Raw genomic sequence first — 15135 nt, 5'->3', positions numbered from 1 at the left:
TCTCTTGTCTCAAATGCTCAGTCATTAATTTTATACCAATGAGCCAATTCTCTATAGCTTACAATTCGCCAAAATAATGTATCACTGTTGAAAAAAAATCCACTTTGTCTTTAACTTAAAAGAAAACTTTATGATTGTACTGTTAACCTGAAACAGATACTCCTTTGCCAAGTTATCGTTTTAGTATGTAGCAGAGCTAGTTCTCATCTTCATCTTTTATTTTGCTAACTTTTTCAATTGAGTATAATTGGGAGTATTTTCTTTTAAAAAAATGAGAATATCTTATTTTACAATTAAAATCACAATGAAAATAGAATTTTATTTATAAGATTTCTTCCCCCAAGTAATAGTTCTGAGAAACTTTATCTGTTATCCAAAATAAACAAAATCTTGGCTTTTTTTCCATATGGAAAAATTATCAAGTATATTTTTGATATTATTACTATAATTTATGGATACAGTTTTTATCTTCCAGTAAACACTCATATTTGACCTCAGTGGTTTCAATACTCAGAGAAAAAGAAAATACTACGACCCTCACCTTTTCCTTACCTTAGGATATTTTGCCGAACCAATTCAAATTTGGGGATATTTTCATAATGAATGATATCAGTATGAAGTGGAGGTTCTGATAGTAAGTATGGCCTGGTAAGAGATGGATGCATAAGTGTATACCCTGAAATGAGAAAACAAAACGCAAACATGTTGCAGGAAGTGTTTACTCCAATAAAAGTGCCTGTCACTGGTTTTATATTTACAATTCTCTGGGATAGATGCCCAATGCTCAATTTCTCCTTCTCAGTATGAACTTCACTTGTCCAATAAAAACCAGCCTCGTTTTATGTGTGCTTATGTAAACCTACTGAAGTGTAGAAAGATGCTTTAAATTACTGATTGTCTGTCTAATCAAGAATATTTTCAAAGTGCTAATCTTATGGCTTTCATTTTATAAGTGTTCTACCACAGAAACATTTATGCCAATAAACTGAAAGATGATCATATGGACAAAAAATGGTCCAAAAGATCATGTTCTATTTGTCATTCAATCGTCAGCTCTAATTTCCTAATGTTAAAAATAACTCTTACCTATCCCTCAACACAGCATAAACACATACATAACTTTCAGATTTACTTTGCCATCATTGCGGTATTCCACTGCAACTGAGCAGTCCTGCCTCATTGCTGTTCCTTAAATATTATCATTTTCCTACTTATTTATTGGGAGCTCTGGGGCGTAGTGCCTAACACATTTGACTGGTAACCAGAAGGCTGGTGGTTCAAACCCACCAGCTACTCCTCGGAAGGAAAACTGGGCAATCTATCTCTGTAGTGATACCACCCCAGAAACCCAAGGAGAGGTCACTATGAGTCAGATCCGACTCCATGGCAGTGAGTTTTTTTCACTTATTTATTAGTCTCAGGATGTCTATGGGTATTTTCTTTAGTTGCTAAACAGATCATTCTCTCCCAAGATTAATTTTTAGGAGATTACCTTTGTCATCTATGAGAAAAGTATAGGAAGCCAAGGAGTCTTGGTAATATGTCACGTCCTCAAGGATGTAAGCCAGGTTCACGTCTATACCTACAATTCCCAGAAGTAGGTTTCCAAAATAACAGGGCTTACTCACAGTCATTATCAAACCTATGGATGGAAAAAAAAAAAATACACTATTGTTTGGAACAAAAGAGAAATAAGGAAACCAAAGACTCAGAGAATAAAGCCATCTATAGGACTAAAAGTTGACATGAACTATGGCTTCCTCTACCCTGAGACTGAAGAACTTGATGGTGCCCAGCTATTCCTACCAACCATTCTGATCAGGGCTACAATAGATGGATCCTTACAGAATGGGACAGAAAGGTGGAACAGACTTCAAATTTTTACAAAATACAAACTTACTGAACCAGTTGAGACTATAGGACTATGATACTGAGATATGTTTTAAACTGCAAACTGAAATTATTCCTTGAGGCCGGCCATCTTTTAGCTAAATAACAAATTGACTCATAAAATAAAGACTATCAACCATGAGTAATGAACTTATTTAAGAAAAATCATTTATAGGAGACCAAACAGGCAAAAACAACTCAAACACAAAGAGGGCAGGGAAACTAGAGTTCTGAAAATGCTACAACCAGAACAGAATCAATCAGTATGATGACATATTGTAAAAAACATAACCAATGTAACCAGATAATCTGTGAAGAAATTGTTAAAGGAGAAACTAAATTGCCATGTAAACTTATACCTTAAACACAATAAAATATTGATTTCATAACAAAATAATAGACTAAAGCATAGTCGTCCCCCTCCCTCCCAAAAAAAGACACCAGAGAATAGGAGAGAAAGTATCGGACAAAGACGGGCTATGTATTAGCAAATCATAAAGGCTAATATTAACCACCTCAATTTTGCCAGGAAAAAAGTTTCCTTTGTGATCCAATAACCAATGACTGCTTTTGCAGACAGTGTAACAAGCCAGTTAATATGGTTAGAATGCTCTACATGTCCTCATATCCCAGTTAATGTAAATGGAGACAATTTGTCTATTTTCCATGATTTTTTCACCTAAAAAGGTATGACATTCCAGATCAGTACAAAACATCAGGAGTAAAAAATATATCACTCTATTTCCTGAAGTGGGATGGTTCAGCTGAATTTTGAAAAACTATTGGACAAATGATCTAAACATCTGGGTTCCAGCCCAGTTATGTCCCTTATATACATACGATTTTGGACATAACCTCTCTGAGCCTTGGCTTCCACATCTGTTTGAAGGGCACAATTGTGGTTCTTTACTGGTTTCTAGTGGTTGTCAGATCAAAAAAGATTATGATAAAGTAATGATTATGAGGTAGTATAATGTTTCATTAATGCATTCTTCCCAAAAAAATGGGAAGATGGAAGAAAAACTTAGGTACATAATCTTATTAATTGACCATAGAAGACTCTGAATATCTGAAGGAGGTACTAAGTTTCCAAAGGAATGTATTGTTGGTCACTTAAAGCATTTGGCTGCTAACCAAAAGGTTGGTGGTTCAAACCTACTTGCTGCTCTATGGGAGAAAGGTGAGGCAGACTGCTTCTGTAAAGATTTATAACCTTGGAAATCCTGCGGGACTGTTACACTTGGTCCTATAGCATTGCTATGAATTGGAGTAGAATTGGTTAGTTGGTAGGTCAAAAGGTATTAATCTTTTATGTAAAGGGTCAAATAGTAAATATTTTAGGCTTTGAAGGTCATGTAATCTCTACTGCATGTGTGTGTGTGTGTGTGTGTGTATACATATAATGCTTTAAAAATATATATAAACAATGTTTTATATACAAACATATATATAAACATATATATATATATATAAACATATATATATATAAAATGCTTTAAAAATATTAAAAATATTCATAGCTAACAGGCTACACAAACCAATATAACAATGGAAATGGAGAAGGGAAGGAGAATGTGTAGAAGCAGCGCACAACAGAGTTGGGTCACTGCATGGCAATGTGCATCAGGACCCTGGGTTCTACTCCCAGCAGTGCCACCCTGTTGGGTAGGTTATGTCAACTCTCTGAATAAGTCATTTTACGTGCCACATAGAAAACTGAGACCAAATGTTCTCTGTGATCCCTAACAAGTCTATAGTCCTATGGCTATAATGCTATACAAAAGATGGATGCATTCCCTCTATCTAGAAAGTATCAAACTCTCCCTCTATTTACAGGTAGTCCCTGACATCATATATTCAAGCTATGACCAACCACACTTAAGATCTTCTGTTTCGTGGGGCTTTTTTTCCCCATCTTATCATTAGCAATATGGACTACATACAGTGTTGCAGTGCATAACCTGCTGATGTTCCCATTATCTGTAAGTTTATATATAATGTTTCCAACCCCCGAAGACAAATAAAGATTGGATTTTTAAAGATACTGATAATGAAAGGCAGTAATGAAAGAAAAAAAAAGGTGGTGTGTGTCTTAGGTCAGTACCAACTTATAATGAACGAAGTCATCAGTCATAACGGAATTCCAGTGTATATCAGGGACTACTTATGTTTGCCTGCCTGCCTGCCAATCTATCTGTTTTAAAACATTTTCAAATACTACATGTTTTAGGGGAGCTCTGGTAGCATAGTGGCTAAGACACTTGCCTGCTAACCAGACGGCTGGCGGTTCAAACCCACCAGCCACTCCTCGGAAGGAAGGTTGGGCAATCCTACTTCCGTAGTGATACTGCCTCGGAAACCCAAGGAGGGGTTGCTATGAGTCGGGGCCGACTCGACGGCACACAACAACAACAACAACATGTTTTAGAGAGTTTAAAAAAATGTATTTTGCTGATAGTTTTGCTCAGGTCTTCCTGAGTAAATAAGCTATAAGTATTAGGAACAGCACTGTGAGGGCAGACATGGAGACAGAGGTCACAATCTGTATGTATATCCCCCTATGCTTTAGTCTAAGATTAAAGCCATTTCCACAGAGCAGTAAAGTACAACAGAAATACTTTGCCTCTGAAATGCACACTCACTTCAAATTTCTATTCTCCTCTGGCTATATATAGAACAAAATCTTAAAAAAGAAACACAATCTTACTTTTCCATTATCAACTCTGACAGAAGACTTTTCATCCCATTGTGGCAAATAAACTATGGTCAGCTCTTGCTATACTAACACAATCCCAAAATGCACTCACTATTTTAATCAAATGCAACATAGATTTGTTTCTTCAAAGAAATATATCCACTTGCTGATATTCTAATCTCTGCAGGTTTTGAACTAGAGTTGTGTAAATAAGAGGAATCCTAGTGGCATGGTGGTTAAGTGCTCAGCTGCTAATGGAAAGGTCACAATTTGAACCCACCAGCCACTCTGCAGAAGAAAGATGTGACAGAGTCTGCTTCTGAAAAGATTTACAGCTGTGGGAACCCTACGGGGCAGTTCTTCTCTGTCTATGGGGTCGCTGTGAGGCAGAATATACTTGATGGGAATGGGTTTCGGTTTTCTGGTTTTATCATTATGAGTTTCTCTAGGCTCAGTGTCTTCATATCAAGGAGTCAGAGGAGGTGTCACCCAGTAATTCCAGGGACTCAAAATACAAAGACCAAAAGACATACTCAAGTAGGGGAACACAATAGACGAGTAAACTAATCACTGAAGCCTATGACATACTCCTCAGAGATGAGACAATCATAAATCAGGCCCCAAAGACCAAAATTTGCATAGTTTTATGGATCAAATTGTTTTATGGATCAAATTGTGTTCTCCAAAAAAGTTTTGTTTAAATTCTAACTCCTATACTTGTTAAGGTGACCTTGTTTAGAAACAGGTTTCTTTTGTTATGTTGATAAGGTCACACAGGAGTAGGGTGGTCCTAAACCTAATCCCGGGAGCTCTGGTAGCATAGTGGCTAAGACACTTGCCTGCTAACCAGACGGCTGGCGGTTCAAACCCACCAGCCACTCCTCGGAAGGAAGGTTGGGCAATCCTACATCCGCAGTGATACTGCCTCGGAAACCCAAGGAGGGGTCGCTATGAGTCAGGTTTGACTCGACGGCACATAACAACAACAACAACAAACCTAATCCCTTCTGAGTGGTGGCTTACAGAACGGGAAGAGAGACAGGGAGAGGCACATCCAGGTGGAAGAGACACCACATCACAATGAAGATAGATGCATTCACATGACAGCAACACCGATGACTGCCAGCAACTATTAGAAGCTGAAAACAACAGGTAGGATCTTCCTATAGACCCGATATCCTGAATTCAAATTTCTAGTCTGAACTGTGAGATAAATTTCTGTTCTTTACTCACCTATAGTATTTTTTGTAATGCTAACAGATATACAAGGAGTTCTGATGGTACAGTGCCTAAGGCATTTGACTGCTAACCAGAAGGTTGGCAGTGCAAATCCAACAGCTACTTTGCAGAAGGAAGACGGTGCAATCTACTTCTGTAAAGATCTGCTGCCTTGGAAGCCAAGAGGGGTCACTATGAATCGGAATCGACTTGATGGCAGTTGCTTTGGTTTTTGGACCAGATACACAGGATCCAAAGTTTATTGCATTCAGGGCAGCTCTGGATTGAAGAGGTAAATTTTGGGAAGGGTCACACTCTACCAGATACTACTATTTGATACCCAAATTTGTCTGCATAATCCTCTGTGTTTGCACAGGGCTTAGTTTATTACATCTTTGTTCCTTTCACACAGAATGAAAATCATTTGTTGATCTCTTTCTCTTAATAGATTTAAAAGCTTTTTGGGGGAGTGGAATGCATGCCTCACCCATCACTGCCTGGCATGACACTTGCCTACCAATCAAAACTTGCATTCAAGACTTGACATTCTCCCTACAATGGTAAACAGTCTTATCTAAAAGTGTGAGCTTCTATTCTACATATGTCTACTGGCCCTGGCAGAAGTAGGAAGGATAGAAAATTAAGATGTGGCAGCAGGTGCCATATGTCTTCCTGATAGAAAGGGTTTATTTAACTAGTTTCTAGAAAACATATCTTCTGTTGGCTTATTTTTTATACACGAATTTTCTTTGAGTAACGATATTTGTGAGGGTTGCTAGCTTTGTTGTTGTTGTTATGTGCCGTCGAGTTGGACCCGACTCATAGCGACCCTCCTTGGGTTTCCGAGGCAGTATCACTACGGAAGTAGATTGCCCAACCTTCCTTCCGAGGAGTAGCTGGTGGGTTTGAACTGCCTGCCTTCTGGTTAGCAGTCAAGTGCCTTAGGCACTACACTACCAGAGCTCCCAGTTACTAGCTTACTGAATTTAAAAATAAGATCTTATGTGATCATCATGTCTGTCTGCCTTTCCATCTTCTCTGTCAAGGAAGGAGAGAAGGAATGATGAGGGAAAAGGGGCATAATAATTAAAGAGCAGTAATTATTATTGGGTGATATGCCAGCACTAAGGAGCTCTGGTGGCATAGTGCCTAAGGTATTTGACTGCTAACCAGAAGGTTGGTGGTTTAAACACACCCGGCACTCTGCAGAAGAAGATTGGGAGATCTACTTCCGTAAAGATTTACTGCCTTGGAAACCCAAAGGGGGTCATTGTGAATTGGAATCAACTCGATGGCAGTGAGTTTGGTTTTTTGGTTTGGTATGCCAGGCACTGGTAAATCTTACAAAATCAAAACCAACCCACTGTCATTGAGTTGATTTCAACTCATAGTGACCCTACAGGACATAGCACAACTGCTTCATAGGGATTTAAAGGCTATAAATCTTTACAGAAGCACACCGCGTCATCTTTCCGCCATGGAGTGTCTTATTAGGGTCAAACTACTGACCTTTTGGTTAGCAGCCAGATGCTCTAACCGCTATGCAACAAATATTATCTAATTAATCCTCTTTATAACTTAAAAGATTACTCTATTTTACAAATGAACAAATGGAGTATTAATGGGATTAAATAATTTACTAAGTACTTAAGTTGCAGAGTGGGATGTGAAACCTTATCAGCTACTAAGCCTCTATTTTTTTGACTACACCATGTCTTTGAGGTTGAATCCTGGGCATTCTGAGCTTTATGCACCCTTGCTATGCAAAGCTAGGCTTTTTAGTCAGTTCACTAACTTCTGGGTATTGGGGAATTCCCTTGAAACCTCCACAGAAGATATATCCATTATGTATACTAAGCCTGTGGTGACAAGGAAGAAATGTTGTTGTCGTTGTTATTTGCCGTCGAGTCGGCCCCGACTCATAGCGACCCCTCCTTGGGTTTCTGAGGCAGTATCATTACGGAAGTAGGATTGCCCAACCTTCCTTCCGAGGAGTGGCTGGTGGGTTGGAACCACCAGCCTTCTGGTTAGCAGTCAAGTGCCTTAGGCACTATGCTACCAGAGCTCCTAAGGAAGAAATAGGGCTGAGTATTTCTTCTCTAGAATACAGTGTTACAGGACAGATGGCGGGGCGCTATACAACCTTCTGACTCAGAGAAAGGGACACCTACAGCCTTGAACTGCCATGCATATTCACTTGCAAATAATGAACAGCATCTAAACATTATTGTCTTGCTGAACTCATGCTCATTTATGTTTGTACAGTACTTGTCTATGCTTTTAGTAGGAAGTTTTTTCCAAACTCACCATCTCCCATCTCATCAGAGAAGGGGAGGCTAAAGACAGCTTCGTCGATCATCCGGTTGGGAAGGTTAGTGTAGAATCTGCCGACTGTGGTCTCCAGATTACTCAGTTGGTTCAGCACCATCATGCTGCCCTTAATCACAGGCAAGCATGTCCGGTCCGGCACGCCATATTTTCCTGAGTTCTGTTCAGCTAGATCTCTCAGAAAAGCCAGCTCTTTCAAACCAGTCACCCCATCTGAAATTGAAAGCCAAGAGAAGAGAATGTGAAGCAAAACAGTTTACAGCCATGCCATACCATGCCATTTAGATCTAATACAGGCATGGATGAGGTCTTGTGATGCCAAAGGAGCACGCAGGGGGCTTTGCAAGGAAAATATGGACTCAGGATGTAGATACTGGCTCTTGCTGAGGGTCAGAGCCAGAAGCCTGGCATTTCCTTAAACAGTCAAGAAGGTAAAGGAATTGTTCAAAAAGCAATGATGAAAAGCATATATGCCAATAAAGGAGCCTTGTTTAGCAACGAAGTGTTCTCCCTTAAAAGTTTAATTATAAAATACAAATTCTTTTTCTGCTTTTAATATTTAAAGCAAAAGTAGTAATTAGCAAATCTGCATTTAATTTAAATTAGTAGATGAAGTTGTGAGACCTTTAAAGGTTAAAGGTTTACCACTTCACGCCTCACTTCTTCTCCTGTAAAACACTTCCCAAAGTCTTTACATGAAAGAATGCATTTACATTGAAAGGAGTTACGGTCTGCATTTAGTGATGCCCCAAACCCTTTTTCTTTAAGCTCATTTTAATTACAAACATTTTCATGTTTGATATTGTTAGGATAATATTGAGTTTGATTTATTTAATGTATATTTTTTACATTTAGAGAGTTTTAAAAACTGTAAAAGATTCTGCTATAGTAGGCTGTATTGTTCTACAACATCTGTAATCTATAGTACAAAAATCAATTTAATAAACCTTTTTTTTTTTTTCTCTTAAAGTTTGCTATGGTTGGAACACAGTCAAAAGGAATAGTAAGTGATTGCATATGGGTTCCACTGTAAACAAATTCAAATGATTTCAGTTACCACTGAGATTCTACTAATAAGGTTAAAAAAGCTTTTATCTCATGTTTTTGAGGATTTAAACAGTAAACATGAGCTGTTAGTAATTAAAAAGAATCTTAGGTTACTGCTCATCTAATATACCTATCTTCATCATTTCTAAATAAGGAGTATACACATTTCTTGCTTTGCCAGTTCATTTCTAAAGATGTGGCAGAATCTAATGGATGTATTTTCTTTCGTGAAAAATTATATTAAAATAACTTGATTTTTACCCCACTCATACAAAGCTAAAGGAAAGGTAAAAGTATCTAAGCCAAATTTAGTCAGAATCAGATTATTATTCTCTTTGATTGGTAGAGTAGAGAGGGTGGAGGTGGATCTGACTTATAATGACCCCTCCTTGGGTTTTCAAGGAGGTATCACTAAGGAAGTAGATTGGCCAACCTTTCTTTTTTTTTTTTCTTATTTTAAAAACTTGTTTTACATTCAAGGTTACATGTACATTTAGTTTCACTCCCCATTTACTATGCCCAGCCCTAAGCCAGTCTCCTCCCCTCCCTATCCAGGAACCCTCCCTGTATCCCTCATAGTTATGCACTTCTGTTTGTCCTGCATTTCCTCAGTGTGAATGTTGCCCCTCTGGTGCCCCGTGGTCTATTGCTCTCAGGGATATCTTACCATAGGCCCAACCTTTCTCCCGAGGAGTGGCTGGTGGGTTTGAACTGTCAGCCTTCTGGTTAGCAGTTAAATGCCTTAGGCACTATGCCACCAGAGCTCCGGTGTTGTCCAGAGTAAAAGATAAACACAAAAGGCATGATTGATCGCTGACCTTATACCCTTGAGAAGCTCAGAGGCAAATGATAAAAGGAGGTGATTTACAAAATAAATACATGTCCTTCCTTTGTCATATATTGCTTGGCTTTTTCAACATGTAAAAGAAAAGTGATAAAAAAGAAAATATCTACAAAGCGAAAGAAACAGTGTGGGATGAAAGATTATCAAGGATTGGGTACTTTGTGTCAGTCCATCATAAAATGTTAAGCAGGGTGGCAGTCAACAGGGTGACAGACTAGTAAACGTGCTGGGTTGTTCTACTGACAACATTATCATGCTGGGAACTACATTTCCCAGAATTCCCTTCCCTGCATGCTTCTAGGTTAAAGTTGGCCCAAAGGGAAGTGGTGTGAGATTTGGGAGGCAGAATGAGAGATGGTGAAAGACAAGCACAGAGATACTGAAGATTCCAGTGTGTCCCACTTTTTCCTTCTCCGTGTTCACCTATTTCCCAACTGTCAACTTGCTCACCAATAGCAACTAACCCTGGTCCACTCCTAAGGATTCCTTGAGAATTCACAGAATCATCAGCCATGCAGAACTAACTTTTCCGAAAGTTCTATACCAGGCCTCCTAAATGGTCCTTACTTTTACAGCTTGATGGTTCTAGCTTCCAAACTTCCCTGCAAGCTCTGATTTGTTCACCCATGCTAGAGAGCAGCTGGTTACTAAACTTTCTTGGAGCTGTTTGTTTGTTTGTTTTTGACCTTTACCTCCCCAGCCTTTCCCACAATTTTGTATAATCTAATTTTGATAATAAAATTTCTATTCTAAAATTCTTATGGTGGTTTTGCTTCCCTATTTGAACTGTGACGGATCATATAAGGGAATGAGTCTGCCCTAGTGAACAGTGCTTAGAATTGGCATTTGGAGAGAGAGAAATCTGGCAGTGAGAATGTATATCTGACTAGATTAAAGGGAGAAAGAGAAGAGATAAGGATAGTTAGAGGGAGTAATTGTAGGCTTTAAAGTATGGAATTATCAGGAACCCAGCAAGTAAGTGTACAAGAGATGCTAGAGGGAGGATTTAGAACCAATGACAGGATGAGAAATAGCAAGCCAGGAAGTTTCTTTACCTGAGATCTCTCTGGGCAGATATTCAGATCTAATGGAAAGGAAGTGATCACTTCCTCTCATTTTCCTTGCTCCTTGACAATAATATTTAACTCATCCGCCTTGTCTATCTGTCTTCATTTATAAGGTCCTTAAAGACAGGGGCTTTGTTTACTATAGCTCTAAATCCCCAGAACACTAAGGGCAGCATGCTGAACATAGTAGGTGCTCAATAAATTTCATTTTCCTTACTTTCTTTCTTCCTTCCCTCTCTCCCCCTCCACATGAGTAACAGAAACATGAATCAAACTATAGGAGAAAACAGCAATAGCCAACCAGAGCTGACACTCAAGGGCACGTACCCTAGGCAAACACAAGCCATCTTCAGCTGTGCTCAGCCCTGTGCCAAGAGCTTAGAATACAAACAAAAATAAGACCTGATTTATGCCTGAGAAGTTCACATTCTTGTGGAAAATGAAGAAGGAAAGGAGAACAATATGCAAACACAGCAGTCTAGTATAATGGGTGGCATGGTGAACAGAAGAAAGCAACACATGCTGAGGACACAGACACTGTACCTCTGAGCTATATTGTCTGAGACATAAGCTTTCATTCTCCCATTCAAATGGCTTTGAGGACCAGGTACTGTGCTAAGAAGGTAAAGGCTCTGGTGGTGTAGTGGTTAAGATATTTGGCTGCTAACCAAAAGGTCAGTGGTTTAAGCTCACCAGCCGCTCCATGGAAGAAAGATGAAGCAGTCAATCTACTTCTGTAAAGATTTACTACACCCTTGAAAACCCAACAGAGGTCTCTATGAGTAAAAATCTACACATTGGCAGTGAGTTTGATTTTTGGTTATGGTGCTAAGAAGGAGCACTGGTGGCACAGTGGTTAAACATTTGTCTGCTAAATGAAAGGTAAGAGGTTCAGAGGTTCAAATCTACCAGCTGGTCCAGAGGTCTGTAAAGATTTACAGCCTTGTAAACCCTATGGAGCATTCTATGCCATCCTACAAGGTTGCTATGTGTTCAAACAGACATGATGGCAATGAGTTTCATATTTTTGATTTGGTGCTAAAAACTCTGAACATATCATATTTTGCTTTTTATCCCAAAAAATCCAAGAAGAAGATATTCTTATTTTACAGAAGAAACCAATGTCTACAGAGATTAAGTAATTTGCTCAAAGCCACTCAGCTAATAAAAGCAGAATAGACCTCAGGATCACTTGACACAAGAGCCTGTGTTCTTCCAGGTGTAGGCTATCAAACACCTGGAAAAGAAACATGCTGGCCCAAACACAGACTGCTGGACTCCACACCTAAGAGGGTCTGAATAAAAATAAAGGCGGTGCCTTGGAATCTGCATTAAAAAAAAAATTCCCAAGTGATCCTTAATTAGCACATTAAAATGTAAGAATCACACAGTCCTCCATAGAAATCGGGAAGCAGAGACATTTAGAAGACCGTAGGAAGGATTGCTGAATCAAAATATAGTCTCTTAAAAACAAGAGCAGAGGGACACCTTGAATACTGATGGTAAGAGGTCCAAAGAAGACAGAAGATAAATAGGGCATCAGAAAGGTGGAAAGAGACAATAAAGCAGAGAGGCTAGAAAAACTGGAAGTACTCAAACTAGAAAATAGGTTGGATAGTGAAAAGGAAAGAAAAAAATTGAGTATTTCCTCTAATTTGTCAGTTTACTAAAATAAGACCTTTCACATATACTGTCGTACTTAACAGCAACAAAACAAACTGTTGTGTGCCATCGAGTCAATTCTGACTCAGTGACCCTACAGGACACAGAGGACTGCTCCCTAGGGTTTCCTAACCTGTAATCTTTACAAGAGCAGATCACTAGGTCTTTCTCCAGTGAAGCCACTGGCTGAGTTCAAACCACCAACCTCTTGGTTAATAGCTGAGCACTTAATCATTACACCAGGGCTCCATAAAATCAGTTGCCACCAATTACCATTTAATAAGTGCCAGGCACTGTCTGGGGTATTTTCTATACATTGGGGCTAATCCTCACAACAATCCTAGAAAGTAGATCATTCTTATCTCCATTTTATACTTAAGGAAGCTGAGGCACAGAAAGTGGCAGAAGCAGGATTTTTCTGGGAAATGTGAAATTCATAGTCTTGGATATACATACAGAAGCATGCAGGCCAGTAGTTTGCCTTCCTGCACCTTAAACAAATGAGAAAAATTAATAATCTCCATGAAGTAACAAAACCTTAGATCATCCAAGAATATGAAGGAGAACTAATAAAGATGGAGCCATGTAAGGCCACCTCTGGTGGTGTAATACCTAAGGCATTTGACTGCTAACCAGAAGAAGATTGGGCAATCTACTTCCGTAGAGATACCACCTCAGAAACCCAAGGAGGGGTCTCTGTGAGTCTGATCCACTTGATGGCAGTGAGTTTGTTTTTTGTTTATTTTTAACTAGAACAGATTAAAAAAAAAAAAAAACACCCCAAACTCACTGCCATCAAGTTGGTTCTGACTCACGGTGACCCCTCACTGGGTTTCCAAGGCAATAAATCTTTACAGAAACAGACTGCCTCATCTCTCTTCTGTGGAGCAGCCAGTGGATTCGAACTACTGACCTTCTGGTTAGCAGCCAAACGTGCTAATCACTGTTGCTGTTGTTAGGTGTCATTGAGTTGGCTCCAACTCAAAGCAACCCTATGGACAAAAGAAGGAGACAATGCTTGGTCCTGCACCAGCCTCATAATCCTTGCTATGCCTGAGCCCATCATTGCAGCCACTGTGTCAATCCATCTCATTGAGGGCCTTCCCCTTTTTTGGTGACTGTCCACTTTACCAAGCATGATATCCTTCTCCAGGGAATGCTCCCTCCTGACAAACTGACCAAAGCAAGAGGTGAAGTCTGGCCATTCTCACTTTCAAGGAGCATTCTGGAAGCACTTCTTCCAGGATAGATTTGTTAGTACCAGTCCATGGTATTTTCAGTATTTTTACCAACACTACAATCCAAAAGCGTCAACTCTTTTTTGTTCTTCCTTTTTCATTGTCCAGCTTTCACATGCACATGAGGCTATTGAAAATACCATGGCTTGGGTTAGGCACACCTTAGTCTTCAAGGAGACATCTTTGCTTTTCAGCACTTTAAAGAGGTCTTTTGCAGCAGATTTGCCCTAATCACTACACCATCAGAATTTCTTTGGAGTAGGTTTAGAACGAAGCTATAGGTTGGAGAGAAAGATGAAGAGACAGGGACATCCAACTGCATGCTCCACATCTCAACATTAGCTACAGAGACAGACACATGGGAAGAAAGTTGCTTAGTTGCCTCTCTCTATACACTTAATCAAAGCACATCATTACAGTTTCTTTTTTTTTAAATAAAAAAGCAGGATACACTTAAAGGAAAACTTTCATCTGAAAGAAAAATCTCGAAGTATTCCCTACCGTTCATGAGGGCATAGGTGAGAATCATTACAGAGTTGTTTAAAAAGCTATTTTCTTCATTGATGACACGGAGAGTAGCCTTTTTATCTTCTTCTGAGGAGTCCTTTGATGTAATGCCAGCTGACAGGTAAATTATGACCATGTCTGTATCTAAACAAAAACATATAAACTGAATGTTACATTTGGATTCTGGCTAAAGGCAGCAGCAGCTTTTCTTTCTCATTTCCTCTGGACTTTTCCACCCCAAGGACCTGCCTGGCCCGGCATTTCTGTTCCTTCCTAGTCGATGCTGTAGCTTTCATCTCCCTGTCTCTGCTTCTCTCCCATCTGCCCTTTGTAGACAATGAGGCCCCATTTATCCCGTGCCAGGTAAAGCCACGCTCCTAAAAAATTTACCAGATAAAAGTAGGTGATTTCCTGTAGGCACCCCCAGTTGTGGTAATTTAACAATCTTAAATGGGAATCTCTCCTGCTTTATGAAATGGAGAATTCAGATCATGACTTAACCTTTCCTCAGCATTACAATTGAATTGTGTCCCTCTAAAATATGTTAGGAGCTCTGATAGCATAGTGCCTAAGGCACTTGACTGCTAACCAGAAGGCTGGCAGTTCAAACCCACCAGCCACTCCTTGGAAGGAAGGTTG

General features: G+C 39.3%; 1 protein-coding gene across 1 annotated transcript in view; it reads right to left on the bottom strand.

The window, feature by feature from the left end:
- The window catches only part of CACHD1 (cache domain containing 1), a 345168-nt gene that overhangs the window by 41950 nt on the left and 288083 nt on the right, over positions 1-15135 (bottom strand). The window contains exons 8-11 of the mRNA XM_007959187.2: positions 14491-14640; positions 8111-8344; positions 1493-1642; positions 553-676 (exon numbers count right to left, since the gene is read on the bottom strand). Of these exons, the coding sequence (XP_007957378.1) occupies positions 553-676; positions 1493-1642; positions 8111-8344; positions 14491-14640 (658 nt within the window). The remainder of the gene's footprint in view (positions 1-552; positions 677-1492; positions 1643-8110; positions 8345-14490; positions 14641-15135) is intronic.

Source organism: Orycteropus afer, unplaced genomic scaffold (assembly GCF_000298275.1).
Source record: "Orycteropus afer afer isolate SDZICR_OR568_19922 unplaced genomic scaffold, OryAfe1.0 scaffold00016, whole genome shotgun sequence".
NCBI classification, from domain to species: Eukaryota; Metazoa; Chordata; class Mammalia; order Tubulidentata; family Orycteropodidae; genus Orycteropus; species Orycteropus afer.
This window is presented reverse-complemented; position numbering and strand designations above follow the sequence as displayed.